The sequence below is a fragment of the Leucoraja erinacea genome, chromosome 31 (assembly GCF_028641065.1).
Source record: "Leucoraja erinacea ecotype New England chromosome 31, Leri_hhj_1, whole genome shotgun sequence".
Lineage (NCBI taxonomy): Eukaryota > Metazoa > Chordata > Chondrichthyes > Rajiformes > Rajidae > Leucoraja > Leucoraja erinaceus.
In genome coordinates, this window is record NC_073407.1 from 6926657 (window position 1) to 6949717 (window position 23061).

Here is a 23061-nt window from a genome sequence, read left to right on the forward strand (position 1 = left end):
TGCAGACGATGGAGTCTTGAAATCTGAAGAAAGGTCCTGCTGACCCAAAACGTTGCCTGTCCATTTCTCTGCACAGATGCTGCCTGACCTTCTGAGTTCCTCCAGCATTTTATTTGTTGCTCAGTATAGTATTTGTAACTCCTTATTCAATATCCATTGCTTTTATGAATATACTACAAGCTTTGAATCGTCTGAACGAGAGGTGATTTGTCACAACTGCCTAAAAATAGTCAAAGGAGAATTAGCCTTCTTAAATTAGAAGAAGTTTCTTGCACTTTACTCTGTGCTTTAGCTGGGATGTTTTGTGAACCACTGTTGTACAGGAGACTGAGTATTGTATACCCTTCCCATCACCACCAATGTTTTGGCTGAGGCAGTATTGTCAGCAAGTAATCTGTTAAAAACAAAATCTATCCTGAGCACCCGTGAGATGTTAATTGCTTTGCATCTAGGTTGATGAATCAAATAGTAAGTCATCGGAGTAAATGTAACCGATCCTTTAGCTCATGCCATTGTGGTCAGTCACTTGACATTTTGGAAAATTTAAAACCTCATTACTAAATGAATGAGGTTGTCTAAAGGCAACTGAGGGTTACTTCGAGACATTTATGGGTTGTACCCAAGAAAGTTTGCATTGTGTGTGTTTGACTTGGCACTTCTGCATTGCTGCATCTATTACTGATGTCTCGGAGCATATATTTCTTGCAATATCTGCCTGAAAAAGATGAAATCATTTCTGCATTTTTTTTTCTCCCAAGGTTCACATCCATCAGATGTATTGTGGCCTAAAATGTGAGAGCTCTGTTTTCCTAGACTGCAATTTGCACACTGATAAAATAGGCCTAGGCAGGATGCCATCTCCCATAGGCGCTATACAATGCTATTCATTTACTATAGTTCTGCCTTCAACATCACAATACCAAATCTCATCCCTAAACTTCTGGATCATAGCCATGGGCGCTCCATCTATAGCTGGCTTCTGGACTTCCTAATTCTCTTGCCTCAGTTGGTTAGTATTGGTCCTACCATTTTTCTACTCAAAACTGGTGCCCTGAGGGTTGTGTGCTCAGTCCCTTGCTCTGCTCTGCTCTGCTCTGTTCTGCTCTGTTCTGCTCTGTTCTGCTCTGTTCTGCTCTGTTCTGCTCTGCTCTGCTCTGCTCTGCTCTGCTCTGTCCCTTGCTCTGCTCTGCTCTCTGTACATACTGTGTGACCAAGTATCAATGCCAACACAATCTTCAAGTTTGCCAATGATACTTCTGTTGTCTGCTGAATCAAAAACATAAATGAAGTACAGGAAAGAGATCAAAAACTTTGTGTCACAGTGTCATGACAACAACCTAGCCCTTAGCATCAGCAAAATGGAATAGTTGGTTGTCGACCAAGCTGGTGAAAGGGTGACCACAATCCGATCCTCTTCAATGGAGCTGCTAAAGAGATTGCCACTGTTTCAAGTTCCGAGGTATCCATATACCAGCAACCTAACCTGGTCCCATCCCACTGAGGCGGTGACTAAGAAAAGTCCTTAGCATATGTACTTTGGCAATTGAGAAGAATCGGCATGTTCACAAGAAATCTTAATCTTGCACATGTGTGTCACAGGAAGTATCCCGACAGGATGCATCTCAGACTAGCACGGCAACTGGCCTTCTCTTGACGGCTTGAGCCTGTAGAGAATGGCGATTCTCTGTCCATCACAGGATCTCACTACCTTCCATCCAGTCCATCTTCACAGTGGGTTGCATCTGGAAGGCTGCAAGTATCGCCAAGGAAACCAGCCATCCTGGCCATTCCCTTTTCTCTCTCCCACCTTCTGGGAGAAGATACAGAAGCTTGAAAGGCTGGATGTCCAGACTTAAGACCAGCTTATATCCCACTACTATCAAAGTCCTCAACCAGTCAACTCTTTCACACCCCATCACTGGAGATGCTGCTGTGTACTCTCTGACTATCTGCCTCATTCAGTTATATTATATTTTCCCCACTACTTCACACTGCATTCCTTTGCACCGTTGTCATGTTTTGCATGGCATTTTATTTAATGTTGTACAGCGTATGTATGTACAGTGTTTACTCTTGAGTTTCATGCGAACAAAGAAACTCGTTGCACCCTGGTGTATATGAAAAACTAATCTAAATGTAGTCGACAAATGAGATTTGCTTGTGTTTCAAAGGGCAGGTAGTTTGTTTGACTTTCCAACAACAGTAATTTGTAATGAAATAACACTTTCATCAAAAAAACCATCCCAACCTTTAATTGCCAGGTAACAAAAAAAAAAATTTTTTTTTTCCAGTGTGTCCTGTACATTTGTCACCAGCCCGATTTTGGCCCAGTTACAAATGATTTAGATAAAATATTTTCTGTGGGGATTTTTTTTGCTCCATTCTGTCACAGTTTTAGTATCTTTAAAACGGTGAATAAATGACGAAAGGAAACCGTGTCATCACGGGCCCCCGTCCGACTTCTGGTCGTCACGTGGCTTTGTGATTTAGAAGGTATTTCTAGTAATACCACAAAAACCTCTCAAGCTACAAAGTCTGCTCTGCACAGATAAATAGAAATAACACCAGGCTGATACATGAGAGGTAGCTTATTTTATTTCATATTGGTGAATAAAAGGAAATTGTATTGATGCTATTAACCAGTTTTCTCGTACTTTGTGTATACACACTTTACAATTTGGCGTGAAGAACAATTTTTGTAATACGGTTTGCTAAAACTGTTGATTGAACCTTGAGGTCCCTAGGAGACAAGCTGGCAATCTTCCACTAATAACAATTGCAGAAAAATGTGACTCTAGCAAATCCCCAGTGTGTATTTGAGTGGATGGCTGATGGTTGCATGCACTACCCTTGATTACCAAACCATCACTGAGAGATTCTGTATGATAAATGCAGCATGAACTCAAGTTCTGTAAGAGACTCTAATACTACGTATTCTTGCGGAATCGATAGTGTTATGGTGCACCTGTATTTACAAACATTAATCTTGCATGAGGGCAGCTGACCCTGGCTCGCAGTTGCAGTTGACGCATCACATTTCTGTCTTGATTGCCCCACCATACTTCAATTCTGTCGAAAATACACTGGAAAGCTTCAAGTCTTAGGTTGTCGACAATTAAGACTACATTTTGAGTGTTCTAACGATGTTGGGCAGGCTGCTTTCAAAGTTAGAACTGTACTAATTAGGGTTTTATTAGCGCACAATAAAAGCTGCTTTCAAAGTATATTAACAAGATGTAATGTTTATAATTTACTGCACTTGGAACATGCAGCAATGCTTCAGACCGAATCATTGCAGCACACAAGGTGGCCGTTTGGCCCATCGTGCCTGTACCAGCTCTTCACCAGAGCAACTCCCTCGTTCAGGAGCCTTTCCAATTTTTCTCCACCATGTATTTACCCAGTTCCCTCAAGAGGGCCACAAAGGAATCTGCCTTCACCAGAGTGGCAGGCAGTACATTCCAGATTCCAACAGGACACTTTATTTAAAAAAAGTTCTCGTGTCATTCTTACTTTCCCTCTCTTTTAGTTTATAGATTCAGAGTGCTTTCAGACTCCCTCCTCAACAGAACACAATCTGTCCTAATTGGTAGCAAGACTTCCTCCTCGAAAACCATCAGCACAGGAGCCCCTCAAGGCTGTGTGTTCAGCCCTCTGCTCTATTCACTCTATACCCATGGCTGTGTAACCAGACACATTTACAACTACTCCTTCAAATTTGCCAACAAAATCGCAGTTGTTGGGCGAATTACAGAATATGACGAGTCAGAGTATAGGAGGGTGATTGATTGACTGACCAAATGGTGCCAGTCGGCACCATGCTCTAAAACCATGAAACTGATTATTGACTTTAGAAGACGAAGGCGAGGATCCACAAATCCAAGGGATTTATAATTTAAAATTCCTGGGCGTGCATATTCCTGAAGATCTATTCTGGACCCAGCACATTGATGCAATTGTAAAGAAACCACATCAATGCCTCTACTTCCTTCGAAGACTGAGGACATTTGGAATGTCGATGAATACTCTCTTGAACTTCTACAGGTGTACAGGCGAGAGCATATTAACTGGTTGCATCATGGCCTGGTTCAGCAATTCAAATGCCCAGAATCAAAGAAAATTGCAAAAAGTGGTGAAGGCTGCCGAATATAGTTCTCAGCATTGTAGCGCATCAGAGGTAGACACAAAATGCTGGAGTAACTCAGCGGAACAGGCAGCATCTCTGAAGAGAAGGAATGGGTAACGTTTCGGGTTGAGACTCTTCTTCAGACTGAAACCTGACTGACCCACACCTGCAATGGACCCCAACTGCACTTCATTCAAAACTCTTTCCTACACATTGTAGCCTATCAGTTCTTTAGACAATGTTCAATGTTCACAATGAGGTAGAGGTGAATGGAACAGTACTTTAGCTTACCGAAGGACCCAAAGTGCAGAAGTAACTCAGCGGGTCAGGCAGCATCTCTGGAGAACATAGGTAGGTGATGTTTTGGGGCAGTACCCAACTTCAGACTGATTGTAGTGAGGGGGTGAAGTGGGAAGAGATGAGGGGCACAACTAAGCTTGGCATCTGATGGGTGGGTATAGGTGAGGTGGGAGGTTTGATAGGCAAATGGTTGAACAGAGCGAAAGACAAAAGATTTGTCCAGCACCAGAGGTCAGAGCCTCAGAATAAAAGGGCGTACGTTTAGAAAGGGGATGAGGAAGAATATATCAAATGGCCTAATTCTGCTCCTATAACTGATGAGCTTATGAAGATGTTTTCACAGAAGGTGTTCTGAAGGACCACTCAGAAGACTGATAACAGAAGCTGATCCTGAGTCTGGTCATTGTTCTGATCCTCTCTGAGTTCTGCCACATATTGTTGGAGCTCCAGATTCCAGCATCTGCAGTCAATTGGCTCCAAGATGTCCCTGAATTATCAACAAGATGTCCCTGATTTGGAGGCAAGAATGATGCCTGCTGCACCACAGTGGATATGCATGGACCTTTTTAAGATTAGCGTGTGCAGAATTTACTGTTCTTCAGTTAACTTATTGAGTGCTCTGTACTCTTTTTATTGTAGCATCTTGCTTTATGGAGGGTTTAATGTATCAGTTTACTGTAGATGTTTTAAACCTTTGGAATCGTGTGGTTATTTATGCAGGTGATATGTGATTGTTGTAGCAGGACACTATACCAAGTTCAACATGGATTTAGTTACTGTTATGGATTTTTTTAATACTTGAGGGCTATTCTTCCTATGATGTACGGTACAGGTGTTAACATTTACATTCTTTGCCTGCTATGGCGTAGCATATGCTTGATTTCATTTCAGAGTGAAAAATAGATGAAATGCCAAGGATTCAAATAATGTATAATTCACAGCAAGTGACAGCAGGCTTTTAATACTTGCTGCAGCCGACAGCCCAGCGCCAGGAAATGTCACACTTGGAGTGAAAGCAACTTGCTTCCTGTTATGTAGGCTTTCTTGATGACTAAGTGATCGATTACCTATGACTTTTTTTTTCATTTGGGAAAACCTTATGCAAAAGTGTGTTTCTTTTTAAGCAGTTTCATTTGTTAAACACAATGGAGACTTAATATATAAGTATATCAAGTGTGCACTTGAAATATCATTTACACCACCTGACTACACGAAGTGCTTGTCAAATTGAAAGAGCCGGCAGTAATTTACTAGGCTGCTGTAGGAGTTAAAATGCAAAATGAATTGCGTTAGATATTTTTTTTTTGCCGGATGCCTAAACCAGGGTTCCTTTCTATATCTCTACATCACCGTCTATATCTCTCGGTTCCCTTTCCCCGACTCTCAGTCTGAAGAAGGGTCTCAACCAGAAACATCACCTATTCCTTTTCTCCAGAGATGCTGTCTGATATGCTGAGTTACTCCAGCTTTTTGTGTCTATCTTCCTTTCTACCCACCTGTGGTGGTGGTGTGACTCTTGGGATTTTCTTATTGTCAATGGTTATGGGGAGAAGGCAGGAGAATGGGGTTGAGAGGAAAAGATAGATCAGCCACGATTGAATGGCGTAGTAGACTTGATGAGCCAAATGACCTAAGTCTGCTCCTAACACTTATGTACGTGTCCCCACACATGTCTCTCACAGCTGAGGATGCAAGTTAATTGGGGTGCATTGGGCAGCTACAAATTGAGTGCTAACCAGAGAGACTTCAACATTGGGGAGATTAATGAAAATGATTCAATTTTGGACTGTTTTCTTACCTCATGCCCGACATAACCTTCTCTCCAACATGTGTAGCACGTCCCACCACCATACCATTATCAATGCAGGGGCATATAACATAATGTCCTGATAACTAGCCCCATGAAATCATTTTGACTCATCTTATCCCTTTGTTCTGCGCAACACAACCCCCTCCTACTGAAAACCTGCTTGCACCCCAGTCTCTTTCCCAGTTCTGACGAAGAACCACAGGCCCGAGAAATTGACCATTTCTCCTTCCACATAACAGCCTGACTAGCCAAAGGTTTCCAGCATTAGCTTTTTTTTGCCTCGTCTAAAGTTAAGGAAAACCTTGTAGAAAATGCAGACGACATAATAATAGTTGATGTAGATGAATGATGGGCTTTAAAAAAATAACCTGATAAAGAAAATTTAAATAATCTTGTTGGTCCAGAAGAGTCGCCGTTTTCTTCCTTGAACATTTGTACGTACCTGCTGACCATGCACTAATGTATTCACTCCACCAGTAGCAGTCGCGTCTCTGAGCTCTGTAATTCCTTTTACAATCTTTGCTCTGCTGCATTTCTTTTGTTCTGTAAGAAGCTTCCAAAACTCTCCAGTTAGATGTTCCATGGTCATCTGCACGAAAATGTCATTGTCCCAAAAATTTCTGCAAAACCTCGCTGCCACCCTTAACAAGAAAGCCAGCATGCCAACTGGGATCATTTTTTTGCAACCACTGAAAACCAACCGGTGGGTTGGTGTTGCATTCAGTTTAAGTTGAGTTTAGTTTATTGTCACGTGTACCGAGGTACAATTAAAAGCTTTTTAGCGTGCGAAACAGTCAGCGGAAATACTAACTAGTTTGATGCTTCTGTGGTAGAGCTTGAGACTTTGTAAAATTTGAGATACTACATTAAGTCGGGTTGTAACAACGTCTATTTTTGGTGCATTTATAACTTAACAATTGGATGAGAGGAGAAGAGACAAAGTGATGGAGTAACTCAGCGGGTCAGGCAACATCCCCGGAGAACATAGGTAGGTGATGTTTCTGGTCTGGACCCTTCTACAGACTAGATTAGAGGTATTAGTTTTAACTTCAACCCAGACGTAAAAAGTCTACGGAAATGATAAAACCTGTAGGGAATTGAACATCCCTTCACTAATTCCACGAATTCGCATCACAAACTGACCTCTAATTAGCATTTATAAAATGTCTCTCTCAGACTTCAATGGTAGTTGTTGTAAAAATGACTAGTACATCTATTGTGATTCAAGACAGTTTGTCTGCATGAGACCAGGTTGAAGTCACAATGCTACATCACCATTTTCTTGTACAACAGACTGATTGCAGTAGCTTACGGATGCTTGATGGTGACAGTACAAATACTGCATTCTTTAATCTTCACTTTGGAACAAAATAAGAACTAACAGGTGTCCTTTTCTGTGCAAACAAGAGTATTTTCCATCCCAACAGTTCAGAGATGCTGGGCTTCAAATGTATTCTTCAAAGCAAGCATTAGTGTCTGCATATTGTGCTTCCACAGTTCTGTTCCATTGAACTCCATAGGAATTCAATTTTATGATCAGCCTATTAGAGCAGTGTGCATTCTGTGTATGTCAGAAAACAGATTTCTTTGTTACTGAACTGTTATCGGCAGAAGGGTCCTGGGTCTCATCACTGATTCACTCAGCTGTTCTTAGCCAATAGTAGAAGGGTGGCACGGTGGCGCAGCGGTAGAGTTGCTGCCTCACAGCGCCAGAGACCCAAGTTCCATCCCGCCTATGGGTGCTGTCTGTACAGAGGTTGTACGTTCTCCCTGTGACCACATGGGTTTTCTCCGGGTGCTCTGGTTTCTTCCCACACTCCAAAGACCTACAGGTTTGTAGGTCAATTGGCGATAGTAAAATTGTAAATTGTCACCTAGTGTGTAGGATAGTGTGTCGGCGCAGTCAGTGGGCTGAAGGATCTGTTTCAGAGCTGCATCTCTAAAGTCTAAAATCTAGAAGTTGCAATTCATGGCCTTAGACATCCGACTATCAAAGAAGAGTAGTCATTGTTGACAAGGTTTGAAATTGCAACTGGAAATGAACATCTGAAACAACTTTTAGCAAAGATGTTTCCACAGGGAGTTGGCTTTCCAGCACTTGCAATCAGACCTGAATGTGAAGGTTGTCCTTCTGGGCAAAGTGATTGAAATTGGCACATGCCCGTGGGAGTATACTGAAGCAGAACATTAAGAGGGTGTAGATTCAAAGCAAGCAGCATCATGCAGAGAACAAACAAATTGAGACCTTTAACTGACTAAAAGAAGGGGGTGAAGCATTAACATGAAAACTTGGCAACTTCTGTCGGTTCTCCCCCAGCCTCCGCTCCTCAGAAAGCAATCTACGTTTGTCCAACCTTGTCCTAACAAGAGTTTAAACAAAGGTGGTAGTATTTGAAAGCATGGTAACCATACAAGGTGAAGAGAGATTTATTTTGTTGGGTTGCCTGTCCATTCCCTCCACTGAAGCTGCCTGACACGCTGAGTGTTTTGTGTTTTGCTCAGGATTCCAGCATCTGCAGCTCCTTGTGTCTCCTCTTTATTTTGTTGGAAATATATTACAAATGAGCTCCAGCTACTGGAAGGAACTTAAATCAAAATTCATCTTTGATAACTGGCGATAAATGCAGAATACCTTGGCCAATGGTTGTAAGAATCCCACAAGATTAAGTTTCATTGACTTCATTGGATGTGAACAGGAGTCAAGTGCAAAATGTAGGTGATACCTTAGTGCATATTTAACACTGGCCACCAATGGCTTCTCCCACTGAAGCTTGCTTTGGGTGCTGGGTCTTCCTTTGATTCTTTTGATTTCAATGCTACTAGTGCTTTTTGCTTGAATCTATTTCTATGTCATTCAGTTATGCGTTGGTTGCTCATGGATTTATTAATTTAATCATTTTGATGAAGATATTGTGCGTGGTGCTTGTAAAACCAAATTATCGGGCCTTATTTCTGGTGTAGATTGTCCATCCTCTGCCTCTGTACCCGAGTAAAAGTACACTCTTCTTGAATTGTCACAACATTGATTTGTTTTTTTCATGGATTTAGAGATGGCGAGATTATCCTTTAGGAAGCGATAGAGGAAGTTTGGCTTCTACTCGGGCGGGTGATGTCACTGGGGTGTACAAGTTAGAGTGGGGTTCAACCAGTAGGTGTTTCTTCTTACCAGAGATGTTCTCATAATATGGGGTTCATCCAGTGGCTTTACTCCTGTTCTTAGAAACATAGAAACATTCAAGCAGAACTTTGTGACATCTTATAAAAACTTTTGTCATTTTTCGATAAAATGATTTGTTCAGCCCAAAAGCAAAAAAATTTGCAGATGCCTGAAAGTTGATAGCAAAACAATAAAATGGGAGAAGACCTCAGTAACTGGGCCGACACAGGCACAGAAGCAGATTGTTTAACCACCCGCCGAGACACACAACTGGATTTCTGCACATCAATTGTCAGTTGTCAAACCTGCTGGGTTTTGAAATCCGAGGAAATGAAAACTCTGCATTTTCTAAAACGGGCAGCCGTTTCACACCTGAACAAGAGGTCAGAAATCTTTCCCTGTACTTGGAGAGAGATGTCTCAAAATTGGAAATGATAAGAGTTCGCTGGAACATAACACCAAAGTTTGATGTGAATACATAAGAATCGGTCTCGGGGATGTTAAGTCTATATTGTGCCGAGGACGCGAAGGAATCCAGCCAAAAGCTAGTCGGACACGAGTTGCGTGCACTAGACGTGTCTATTCGCTCCAATACAGCTCCCTACTCCAAGGTCACGGCGGTGCCCGGCCTGAAATACCAACTCTGGTACCGACCCCGTGACTAGCGCCTCCCACACCAAGATGCCGCCCTCTAGAGCCGATAGTTCGTTGTGCCCTTGGGTTGCCACCTGGTGCCGCCACAATATAGGAATTTAACTTTGATGTTTGCTGATTAGAGTTCATATCTGTGAAATGAATCAAGTATTAATTAGTGGTTGGCTTATTTTGCCAAACTGATTTTATTTTATTTTTATTTAATTCTCATTGTATATAGTTTTAAATAGGGTTTTAATTTTAAGCAAGTGGTTGAAATTTGTTTTGCAAAATGGGATGTCTCACACGTGTGTTACTTTTCTCGATCTGTAGGTTCGAGAGGAGAAGAGAGTTCAGAGGATGAGCCGCCTCTGGAGATCACAACGGTACAGGACATTCTGAGCAGCCATCGCTACAAGTCTTACAAAGTCAGCATCGTTCACAAGCTCCGATTCACCACTGATGTTCAATTAGGTAATTGTTATTACTTGGGGGAAAACAGCCTTTTTATGCTTGCCAAATGACTTCAAACAGTGCAAAAATTAGATTTAAAAAATAATTACCTGAAGTAAATTGCACTTTGCTTCAAATCGCTCATTTTCAAAATAATTCTTTAATGGTCGGTAATATTGTAGGCACCAATTACATTAATTGTAATGGAACACAAAGAACTAATTATTCAAATTGGTGCAGAAAGTATTGTTTCCAAAGGAAGGCTGCCATAATATTTTAGCATATAACTAAACTGACGTGTTAATCGGAGCTGAATTTATAAGTGTGGCATCTTCCTTGCCCTACAATGTGTTTTGTGGTGTCCTTTATCCAGTGAGGTATATAATATACTAGAATCAAGCAATATCTTATTTTCAAGACAAAGCTTGAAATCACGTACCATCAGAATAAGGGGCTACTTCTTCACTAGTTTTGTTGGATGACAAAACTGTTCTCTCATAAGTTAAGGGTGATGTCCCGATCTCCCAACCTACCTCATTGTAGCCCTTGCACATTTTTTAATCTGCGCTTTCTTTGTAACTGTAAAGTTATAATGGTGTAGTATTTTCTGCACTCTTGTCATTTTTTTTTTTTGCATTGTACTTGTGTATGGCATGATTGTACTCATGGTACAATACGACTGGATAGCACGCAAACTGGGTTTTTCACTATCTCAGTTCATGCGAGAATAAACCAATACTAATTTTGCTAATGCATTTAATTGAATTAAATTGACATTGTGCCATTGAGGAAAGGGAAACAAACCTGTGAGGGTTCTTTTGAGCAGAATTAGAGTTCTCACAATTTATAGATTAACAGTATCCCTGTACGAGTCCATTGAATTTAAATAAATATAATCACAAATAATTGCCATCTGAAGTTCTCATACAGATTTAATGAAAGTTCTAAACAAGAAATGTTTCTTTTTTTGGGAGTAAGAGCCTTTCCTCTGATGCCTCAAATATTTCTGATTCAGAATTCCGCCCTTGTAGGCTATCTCTTGCAATTTGCTCAAGCAGGAAGAATTTGTCAGATATTATATTGGAAATTAGAAATTTATATCAGTGAAGGCAGTATTTCTTCGTTGTTTATTAATGGCGGCATGGTGGTGCAGCTTGTAGAGCTGCTGCCTCACAGCGCAAGAGACCTGGTGTCGGTCCTGACCTCGGGTACCATATCTGTGTGGATTTTACACATTCTCGCTGTGACTGGATGGATTTCCTACGGGTGTTCCGGTTTTCTCCACCTCCCAAAGACGGAAGGTTTATAGATTAATTAGCCACTGCAGATTGCACCTGTTGTGTAAAGGAGTAGATGAGAAAATGGGTTAACATCGAACTAGTGAATGGGTGATCGATAGTCCGTATGGACCCAGTGGGCCAAAGGGCCTGTTTCTATGTTGTATCATTCAATCAGTTTAATCAATCAAACTTTATGCACCTCAATCGTAGCTCTGCTCCATTAAAGTTAATATGAAACGAGGGAGATAACAAATATAGTTTCCATCTGCATTTCTTCATCTTGGAATTGATATGATATTGATATGATATTATGCAAAATTCTAAAATATTCAAATTGCAGTTATATTTGGCTCGTTACTATAAGCAACCTTATCTGATCAATCAACAAAATGTTGATGCTTCGATATAAAATTGTTTTTATATTCGGTGTCATTCATGAATGTCATACGTAGTAACATTGGAATATGAAATGCATTACCATAAGTAGTTGTTAAATCAAAATAATTTTCCATATTAACCACAGTTTGAGAGGAAATTTGAAAAGAATAATTAAAGAGATAAGAGAATTTTAAAATTAAATCTGTAACTCTAATGTTAAGGTGGCTGTTGTTTAATCACAATTGTATAGAAGGATACTTTTCTAAATATTCCAGTACTTTCAATATTATGCACAATTATTATTGCATAATATCCTACTTGAATTTGTAGCTGCTGCGAAGCGTTTGGTTATTTTGGTGAGTATATTGCATGCCAAGCTTCTGTGAAGCCCACCCTGTTTTTTGTCAGTTGCTGTTAGTTTGTTTCTTGGAGAATTTCCTTGGCCCCTCTGCATCTGGAAGCTGTCAGAATAGAGAGCTTGAAAAGGTCATTCCTTATCACTGAAGATAAATGATAGGAGGGGTGTGGAGCTGTTAGGTGAAACAAATGGTTCAACTTGCTCAGCACTGAGAGGACTGACCCATGAGGGTTGCTTTCAGGGGTTAATGCACCTTTCAGTGTGCTTATGAATGTGAGTTTTCAGTCATATTTTAATTCTGTGCGTTATGGAAGGTTATGATTAATGTGAACATGTCCTATTGGAAGATGCTGATGAGCACAATGAAATTAATGTACAGGAAAATCGCTTTCTCTGGTCTACTTTTAGGATTATATGAAGTATATTGTACCAAATAACCTCTCACTAAAACAAGATGATGTGTTGGATCCTGCTGAGCTTGCTCACCTGCCCAAAGTAGTTTCACACCTGTACTTGGGTCTTCTACATCCAGGCCAAGCCAAAAGCTACAGAGCATTGCAGGTACATCTGGACCCCAGCATTACCTTTTTTGATAGGGCCCCAACTGCCATTAAAGCTTGAGAGATAACAGGAACTGCAGATGTTGGTTTACAAAAAAAGACAAAAGTGTTGGAATAACTCAGTGGGTTAGGCATCATTTCTGGGGGAAAGGTGGGTAGGTGAATTTTTGGGTCAGGGCCCTTTTTCAGGCTGACCCAAAACATCACCTCCCCATGTTCTCCAGAGATGCTGTCTGACCCGCTGAGTTACTCCAGCACTTCATGCCCTTAAAGCTCTGCCAACCAGAGAGGCTCCATTCATCATTGACGGCTGTAAAATGTCTATGATTGCAAAAGTTTTTCGATGTTTGCTGACATTCAGAGAGATCTAAAACATAACTTAGATAAAATTGAACAAAAAGATAAAACGCAGCCCTGCGATCTCCTCTGAAATCGGCAGGATCTTTGGCGCTGATCTCAAAGGTGATATCCCCAAGCATGATGCTCAGAATCTCAGCAAGGCTGAGCTCCATGGGGAGCCCGTGGTGGAGAGAACTGACAGCATCTCGAATCTGTCAGTACGCCCGGGACATGAGCAATGACGGTGTGTGTGCACCATCCCTCTGCTGCCTGCTGTTTAAATGGCATCAGCGTGGGAGACCTCGCCCTCTGTCCCATCATTGTCGGCAAATCTGCACACCACTTATAAATTTGGGATTTATATCTGTTGCCAATAACCACTTTAATTTGCAAAGACAGTTCCAATAATACTTAGAAATGTTTAATGCTGTTTTTGCTCCAAAGCCAGATGGTAAGATTTATCATTGGTTAAAGAGTATAGTTCGAGGATGCAAGCAGAATTTAAGTTGCCCACAGTAGGCAGAGAATTTACACATTTGCTCCAGGTAATTTCCAGTAATTTGCTGACAATTTTGGAGTCCTAATGAAGCCTGGATAAACTTGATCATTTTGTTACAAAGTGTCGTCACAACCGCAAATCCTTTACTGCAGTTTCACAAAGCAGAGGATCATGGTGTAACACTCCACCTCACGGTTGGAGAACACCCTCTGCAAGCTTTAAATATGGTGCTAACGTGTGTCTGCATTGTCCAAACTGCAGTTAGTCAGATAAAATGTTACGGCAAGGCCCATTTACTCGCTTGGCAGAAAAAGATCATAAAGATTGGCGGAGCATGTTAAGACATTATGCTTTGCAATATTTGGTTCTGTGTACATTTCCTGCCATGTTCACCGATAAGACCAACAGCAATGAAACCTTTTTTAAACATAAGTATTCAAATGCAAGTTTTTATTATATCAGAGCAAGACAATCGCCTGGAATTTCTATCCCTTAGCATATGTATTAGGAACCCAAATATTAACTTCAAGCAGGTGCTTTGTACACTTCCTTAAATTTGTGGGTGAATCTTGCACAGTCCAATAGAGGCTATTAATTGTGTATAGAGATATTAAATCATGTACCAATCAGTTTTGATGCCTATTGCACAAAATCGTCCTATATAGACGCAGCCCACTGACAACCGGACAAACTAGGCTATTGTTGGTGTTGAGGTAGCCTTCTACATTAAAGGAACAACATCTTTCCTTGGCCAATCCTGTGCTAACACCAGCCCAGTCCAATCCTTGGTTGCCTCCAACCTGATCCATCTTCCTATGCTCTCTGTCCAGTCTAGCCTACGTTCCCCCTGTAATCCAGTCCTCGCCCTACCACCTCCAAGCCATCCCTCTGAAATCCACATCCCAACTATCATCCCTTGCTATCCGTAAAAACGCACAAGATTATGATGTAAAGCCTTTGAGCTCTGAAAACTGTTGTGGCCGGAGCCTCAGACGCGACAGAATTTCGCTGCTCTCACAAAATCGAAGTGGCCCCACTGCACCACTCTGCCTTATTCCACATTACCCAGGAGGAGGTATTATTTTAAACTCATTACATTTCTTTGTTTTCACAATGGTATTTCCCTCATAAAAATTAAACATGAATTAAAGTAGACCATCCCCATGGAAAAATGTTGACTACCTTCCAGGTCACAACAGGTTTGTGTTTATATTGGACTTCAGCTGTTCCTTGACATTTCTTCTGTTTTAAAAAAAAATACACTTTCATATGACAAAGGAGAAAATAATCTTAACTGTGGAAAGTGGGAAATCCATAATTTACCTGGATAAAACTTGGTATTCCTGTGTTTGAAATCCAGAAGTACCTTGGACGACATCTAACCTTTTGCAACATAAACTTAGAAGCTGCTATTCGTGCTCGGAGGAAAAAGTAACCTGAAATTTGGCAAACATCCAGTACATCCGTTCAATTTAATTAATGCAAAGTATTTTTGTCTCCCATAAAAATGGAAGTTAATTGTGATTAACAAAAATTGAGAATATCAAAATAAAAAAATATTTTGGGCTTATGCCATTTTGTTGCTGACTGTACAGAAATGTTAATACAAGCTGGAATTGTGAATTACAATGGGCAACATCTTGGTAATTTCTGCCATGTTAAGATGCAGAGTGATTTAAATCCATTATTGCTTAGTTTTTCACCTTTTATATATCTTTAATTGCACACTACATGTTGCAGGATGGGAAGAGGATTTAGCTATTCATGTACATTTATTTTTTACTAAAAGCATTAGGTGAGCTGCTTTAAATCTGTTCGTTGATTATATAGTCTTTAAAATAAAATGTTAAATGATTCAGGAAGTAATAGTAGAGAAAGCCTCTTTCTTCCACCCTTTCTGCCCCCCCCCCCCCCCCCCCCCCCCCACCACCCCCAAAACATTACCAAGCTCGAATCGGTAAAAACAAGCTGTGGCGGAGTAGCCTTTGCTGAAAAGATTGATGCAATAGGGAATGACCTTGGCTTGGAGCAGGAGCTAGTGATGTATGTACGAGCATCTCGCTGCTAAATGGACCCAGATTTGTAGCACTAATATACATGGAAGCCCAGAACCAAACTCAGGATGGCAATAAATCAACAGCCACTTTAGGTGTCATTTCTGGTTTATATTCTGGTATTGTTCTATCAGTTTAATTCATGTCACTATCATCTGTTCATCTGGAACAGTTTTATATAATTTTCCAGTGGAGTTACCTGACAAATCCCATCAAATTAACAAGGTACATTAACAATATTGACTGCTTCTGTGGTTTCTGGAGCTTTTGGACCATTGAATAAATTTTAGATGTATTTTCTTTTTAGCTAGCAATTTTCAGGGGCTTTGTCAAGTCGAAACAATTGTTTATATTTTTTTTCTTAGACTGATTACAGTAAGTTTAAAATGTGATTTTTTCTTTTATTACAACATTTTTCAATTTATCCGATTTATTATCATAGAAAATATTCACCATTTTCTGTTTATTAAAATGTATGCATTCTGTTCACTTCAATTAGTGTTTTTATTGAGATTAGTTTATTTTTTAATCTTTTAGTGATCCGTTACTCCTCTGGGCTTACATATCAGGTTTTGTTAATGCTGTCTTTCATGTTTAATGAAAATTACAATCATAAAAATATTGATGCCTTTTCTCTAGTTATTTAATAATTGTTTTATGTTGGGTGTCGTCACGCTAATATACTTTATTTACACTTGCATTATTAAAAGCGTTCTTTGAAGAGTTGGGAAGTTACTTGTTAATTTAGCGATTCATGCCGACCAAATATTAATTTTTGTTAAGGACAAATGGAAATTCTTTAAATAATACAAAATCAAATTTTATTTCGACTGGAGTTTGGAGAGCTAATCACCACAAACCGGGTACTTCATACCCTGGTGATTATTTTACAAGTACAGTCATTGTTATATTGACAACATTTAGCACAATGAGGAGTTGACCACATTGGTCAAGCAAATGGTTAAATCTGTGCAGAAGTGAACATGTTTATTTGCCAGGTGTCTGGACCACACTCTAAATTTATTCGTACTTTGAAAGGATGAACACTATCTAGAGCGTTTGTAGAATAAGACTTCCTTTCACAAGTCGCATTAGTGGCAAAGATTCCCTAATGAACCAGGTTTTGCATATTCAAGTAGATTATTACACCGCTCAAACTATACTTCATTATTTTTGACTCTTTTGTCTGTACTAAAATGAGCCTTAGTACACCTGTTTGGCTGTGTAAATTACCAGCCTTGTTGAAACAATGGATTGATATTCATTATGGTATCAATCTCCTCAGGGAGCTGGCTTGCTGCCATATTGAAAATTTCTCAGCAGAGATGAGATTTTATTTCTTATGCCATCACAGCCCCTAATATCTCCATTCAGCTATGAATTATGTAGTGTAGAAAATTCTGTCTATAGCTGGGATAAAAATATGTTCCTTAAGTAAAACAGAAATGCTGGAAACACTCAGCAGCTAATATTTCAGGCTGAAGACCCTTTAACAAAACTGGAAAGGAGACAAAACATTAATATTGTTCACTGCTTCTATTTCCGCAGATGCTGCTTGACTGGCTGAGGGTTTACAGTATTTTCTGTTTGTATTTTGGATTTCCAACTTCTGCACTTTAAAAAAAAATTCTGTTGATTTCTCAAGTTTTAGTTTCCTTCAATTTATGGCCAAGCACTTCTATGCCAGAAAGCTATGGGTTCTATTTCAACTATGTTTGGGCTCTTAATCTGAGATAATATTTGAAAAAGTACCAGAGAATGCTTGTGATAGCGGGGTCATTTTTAAATGTTAAGTTAAATTGCCTGAGGTTGTAAATGCCATGGAATTGTCCACACAAATGTGGAGAGACCTCTAGTGATCTGGCTAGTATCTGACCTTGGTTTAAAACAAGTGGATAAACAATCAGCTTATTAATTCATTTTCATAGCAACCAATTGTGCTCTTAGAAAAGGCAACTATATCTTAGTGATCATATTGAAAGTCTGAAATGAGAGAAGATAATTACACTTTTAAATTCACCGAAGACTTGTTAGGCATTTTAGTCTCTTGCTTTTTTTGCAAATAAGTTATGTAGTGGATGCTTTTGTGGACACATTCACTCCATCAGACTTTTGTAAAGTGCATTCTGATGCTTTGAAAATTGGATATTGGTGTTCAATGGAAAATATTTCCCTATCAGTGCTGATTTCACAGTGGCAATGACAATTTCATTGATGTTTACTGACCACATGGACTCTGGGATCAGCTGGTAACAATTTGAGGATTAATTTGTGAGTACCAGGGCTCCTTTTCATAATCTATTATACTCATACTGCACAGAAATCAAGCTGAAATCGTGAATTGATTTAAACCTTTGGTGTTGACAAAATATTCCTGCTGCTCAATCTGAATATCTTGCACTTGATTACATGTGTTCAAAGAGTTTTTAAGGGTTATCAAGCAATAATCACTGCTTTCCAAGTTAACTAGCTCTTAAAAGAATTAAGTTTATATCTGCAATAATTCCTTTCTGACGTGCTAAATGTAAGGGATTTAGCATTTCAAATCAATTGGCTATTCCTACCTTTTTAATTATTTTAATCATTCCGACCTTTGTATTTACTACGGTACAAAAAAGCTGAAGTGCTTCCTGGTTTGCGGCTTTGGTGGCAATAATAATGAGTTGACTCTGTGATTGGCTGAAGATAAACACAAAATGCTGGAGTAACTCAGCGGGGCAGGCAGCATCTCTGGAGAGAAGGAATGGGTGACGTTTCGGGTCGAGACCTTTCTTCAGACTGAGAGTCGGTAGAGGGAAACTGGAGATACGGAAAGGTACAAAGAGAATGCAAGGTGTGAAAACGACAAATCAAAGCAGGCGATGACCTAGGAAATGTAGAATGCTTCATTTTTGGCTGAGGGGAAGATGACAACGAGGCATACAAACAGTAAAATTAATCTGAACAGTGAAACAAGTCAGAGAACTAGGGTGGGGGAGGGACGGAGAGAGAGCAAGGGTTACAAAGTTAGGGAAATCAATATTAATACCGCTTGGTTTTGAGCTGCCCATGTGAAATATGAGGTGCTGTTCCTCCAATTTGTGCTGGGCCTCACTCTGCCAGTGCAGGAGGCCCAGGACAGAAAGGTTGGTTTGGGAAGGAGAGTTAAAATATTTAGCAACCGAGAGATTGGCTGCTCAGCCAGGTTTACGATATCATAGTTGCCTCACGCCAAGATTCCCAGGGAATTGATGCTTGACAGCTGAACGGCCAGAAAGCTCTCTCCGCAGAAACAGTTAGATCTGTGGGTTTCTTAACGTTGGTTGGAAAATGCATCACTTTGCGACTGCCTGGATCATTTATCATACTGGGTCATTTATTTGGTTCAAAGTAAAGGAAAATTAATTCAACTTGCCACAAAGATGAGGAATGATCACTGAAACATTTCCTCAATGGTTTTTTTTTTCTTTGTAATTAGATTTTTAGCTTTTATTGCATCACTAGATCTAACAAGTCATTGAAAGGTTTATTTCGTGTTTTTAAAAAATAGCCAATTAATGAGAGCATATTAAGCACAAAGTTGTGATTTTTTTTTTTCCACCGCACTTCATCTTTTCAAGTTTGATTTGTACAGTAATTGAAATTATTACCCAGAACTGCTGTACTGAGATGAATATGTAGTTATACAATTAACATTCAGTATCCTTGCACAGTGTTACTTCATGTAGGATATAGCCATATCATGACATTAGTTAGTTTCTACATCATAAACCTTTACTGGCAATTTCACCCCCAATCTAATCACTTACTGTAACAGGACTGTTCGTTAATGCTGTCCCCATAGTGTTTGAATTAATTCATCCAAAATAAAAACAAGCATTTTAAGTTGGATCTCAGTAAACCTTGTATATATCAAGTCGTGTATTTCTGCACCATCCTCCAAATTTGCCTTATTGTCTTAACAACTGGGCAGCACTGTGGCACAGCAGTAGAGCTTGCCTTACATCGCCAGACACCCAGGATCGATCCTGACTGCGGGTGCTGTCTGCAGAGGTTGTACGTTCTCCCTGTAACCGTGTGGGTTTTCTCCGGGTGCTCCAGTTTCCTCCCCCATTCCAAAGTCATGTAGGTTAATTGGCTTCTGTAATTTGCTCCTCGTGTTAGGATGTGAAACTGGGATAACATAGAATATGGGTGATCGATGGTCGGCGTGGACTCAGTGAGCCGAAGGGACTATTTCCACGCTGTATCTCTAAACTAAACTGCTTTTACTTCAACACAATGCACTTTGAGGCGTTGCTTCTTGTATCACCACGATTATAAAACTAATATCCAATCTGATCCAGTGAGTCATGTTACTTTATGTTGTAAATAACTAGAATACTGTAGCAGTCTTGTAACTTTCTCACAATAATCGGTGTCTTTATTTGATAAAGTGATGGCGTTTTAAGTGTAACCAAATTCTGCACTACTGTTTTTAAGAATACAGTGCTCATATCACTTGCTTTTTATCATTATTTTGTTCAGCTGGTGGTCCAGAGATCTGCTCTGTATTCAATCTTCTCTTAGAATGCTGCAGAAAAGCTCCAGAGTTTCAGAGGGCTTAAGAGAGTATTTTATGTGTTCATTCCATTAAGATTTATAAAGTGTGTCAAATGGTTGATATAAAATCACTTACACAGCCCACTGGTTTATATCCCCACTGATTCACAGGTATCTCGGGAGAAAAGGTGGAGATAGACCCTGTTACTAATCAGAAGGCAAGCACCAAGTTTTGGATTAAACAGAAACCCATTTCAATTGATTCTGATCTACTCTGCGCTTGTGACCTTGTGGAAGAGAAGAGTCCAAGTATGTGGTACTATTTTTTTTTGGTGTGTATCTTTGTGCTGCTCTATGAATAAGTGCACGCACTCAAATAGAAAAATTAGAGCCGCATATTGTCCACAGGTTTAATATTAGATAAGACAGCAGTGCCAATGATCTATTATTTTATCTTTTGGATTGCGAACTGTAAAACTGCTATGTTATTGAAATCATTTCCTAAATTTTCAGCCATCTCAAAAGGTTGAGCAACATTTTGTCACACTCTGCAGCGGCCCTGTTAATCTATCAGAGTTGGCTGGTGATAAACCCAGTCAAATTTAAGTTGAGAATTTAATAAGGTCTGTGACATACAATCAGTTACTGGTGTTCTCATGTCAGTTAGATGTTTGCTCTTTATTGTGCTCCTATTTTTAAACAGGAATGTGGTAGGGTTGAACATTAAGTTGTGTTAAGAAGAGGTTTATGGTTTTAGTGTTTATATCCAAGTTCATTGCCGTCTGTACCTGGATAATTTGATTTGACAAGTGTTTGTGGGTATTAGCTGACACAGTGTGAAGGAAAATAACATGTAAGATTTCATTCATACAGTGCTCGCCATAATGTTTGGGACAATGACCCATCATTTATTTATTTGCCTCTGTACTCCACAATTTGAGATTTGTAATAGAACAAAAATCACATGTGGTTAAAGTGCACATTGTCGGATTTTAATAAAGGCTATTTTTATACATTTTGGTTTCACCATGTAGAAATTACAGCAGGGTTTATACATAGTCCCCCCATTTCAGGGCACCATAATGTTTGGGACACAGCAATGTCATGTAAATGAAAGTAGTCTTTTTTAGTATTTTGTTACATATCCTTTGCATTCAATGACTGCTTGAAGACTGCGATTCATGGACATCACCAGTTGCTGGGTGTCTTCTCAGGTGATGCTCTGCCAGGCCTGTATTGCAGCCATCTTTAGCTTATGCTTGTTTTGTGGGCTAGAACCCCTCATTTTTCTCTGCAGCATATAAAAGGCATGCTCAATTGGGTTCAGATCGGGTGATTGATTTGGCCACTCAAAAATTTACTATATTTTAGCTTTGGAAAAACTCCTTTGTTCCTTTAGCAGTATGTTTGGGATCATTGGGACTCTCCCGACGTCGGGGCAAGACCACCCAGTGAGAACGGCCATGAACATCGGGCCTCCATAGAGGCAATTGCGGTGGCCTCAATAGGCCTGACTATGGGGTGAACTTGGGATAGGGACTGGACATTGTGCCTTCCCCCACAGTGGTGTCCATTGTGGGGGGATGATTTTTTGTCTGTAAGGTAATCCTGTTAGTCTTTGTACAAGATGGCTGCCGTGAAGGGAGAGTGGATGCTGGCGCGCTTTAGCTGCCGCTGCTCTCTCTTCACATTGTGTTTTTGATTTTTGATTTTGGACTGAATTCTGTCTTTAATTTGTGTTTCTGTGATGTCTTTATTATTTATTTTATTCTGATTATATGTTTATATTTCCTGTTAACCTATGTAAGGTGTCCTTGAGATGTCTGAAAGGCGCCCAATAAATAAAATTTATTATTATTATTATTGTCTTGCTGTAGAATGAAACGTCAGCCAATGAGTTTTGAGGCATTTATTTGAACTTGAGCAGATAGAATTTGTATATACACTTCAGAATTCATTATGCTCCTACCACCAGCAGCTGTATCATCAATGAAGATTAGTGAACCAGTACCTTCAGCAGCCATACATACATGCCCAGGCCAAAACATCTCAACCACTGTGCTTCACAGATGAGGTGATATGCTTTGGATCTTGGGCAGTTCCTTCTCTGCTCCATACTTTGCTCTTGCCATCACTCTGATCTAAGTTAATCTTCATCTCATCTGCCCACAATACCTTTTTCCAGAACTGTGGTTGCTCTTTTAAGTACTTCTTGGCAAACTGTAACCTGGCCATCCTAGTGGTTTGCACCTTGCAGTGTAGCCTCTGTATTTCTGTTTATGAAGTCTTCTGCGGACAGTGGTCATTGACAAATTCACACCTGACACCTGAAGAGCGTTTCTGATGTGTTGGACAGGTGTTTGGGGATTTTTCTTTATTATAGAGAGAATACTTCTGTCATCAGCTGTGGAGGTCTTCCTTGGCCTGCCAGTCCCTTTGCAATTAGTAAGCTCACCAGTGCTCTCTTTCTTCTTAATGGTGTTCCAAACAGTAGGTATTGGTAACCCTAAGGTTTGGCTGATGTCTCTAACAGTTTTATTCTTGTTTCTCAGTCTCATAATGGCTTATTTGACTTTCATTTGCGCAACTTTGG

The 23061-nt window shown here is 39.9% G+C and overlaps 1 protein-coding gene across 4 annotated transcripts in view; it reads left to right on the forward strand.

The window, feature by feature from the left end:
- Positions 1–23061, forward strand: part of mapkap1 (MAPK associated protein 1) — a 244578-nt gene that overhangs the window by 187350 nt on the left and 34167 nt on the right. For all 4 annotated transcript variants that reach the window (XM_055659816.1, XM_055659815.1, XM_055659817.1 and 1 more), the window contains 2 exons: positions 10360–10500; positions 20640–20777. In XM_055659816.1, the coding sequence (XP_055515791.1) occupies positions 10360–10500; positions 20640–20777 (279 nt within the window). The remainder of the gene's footprint in view (positions 1–10359; positions 10501–20639; positions 20778–23061) is intronic.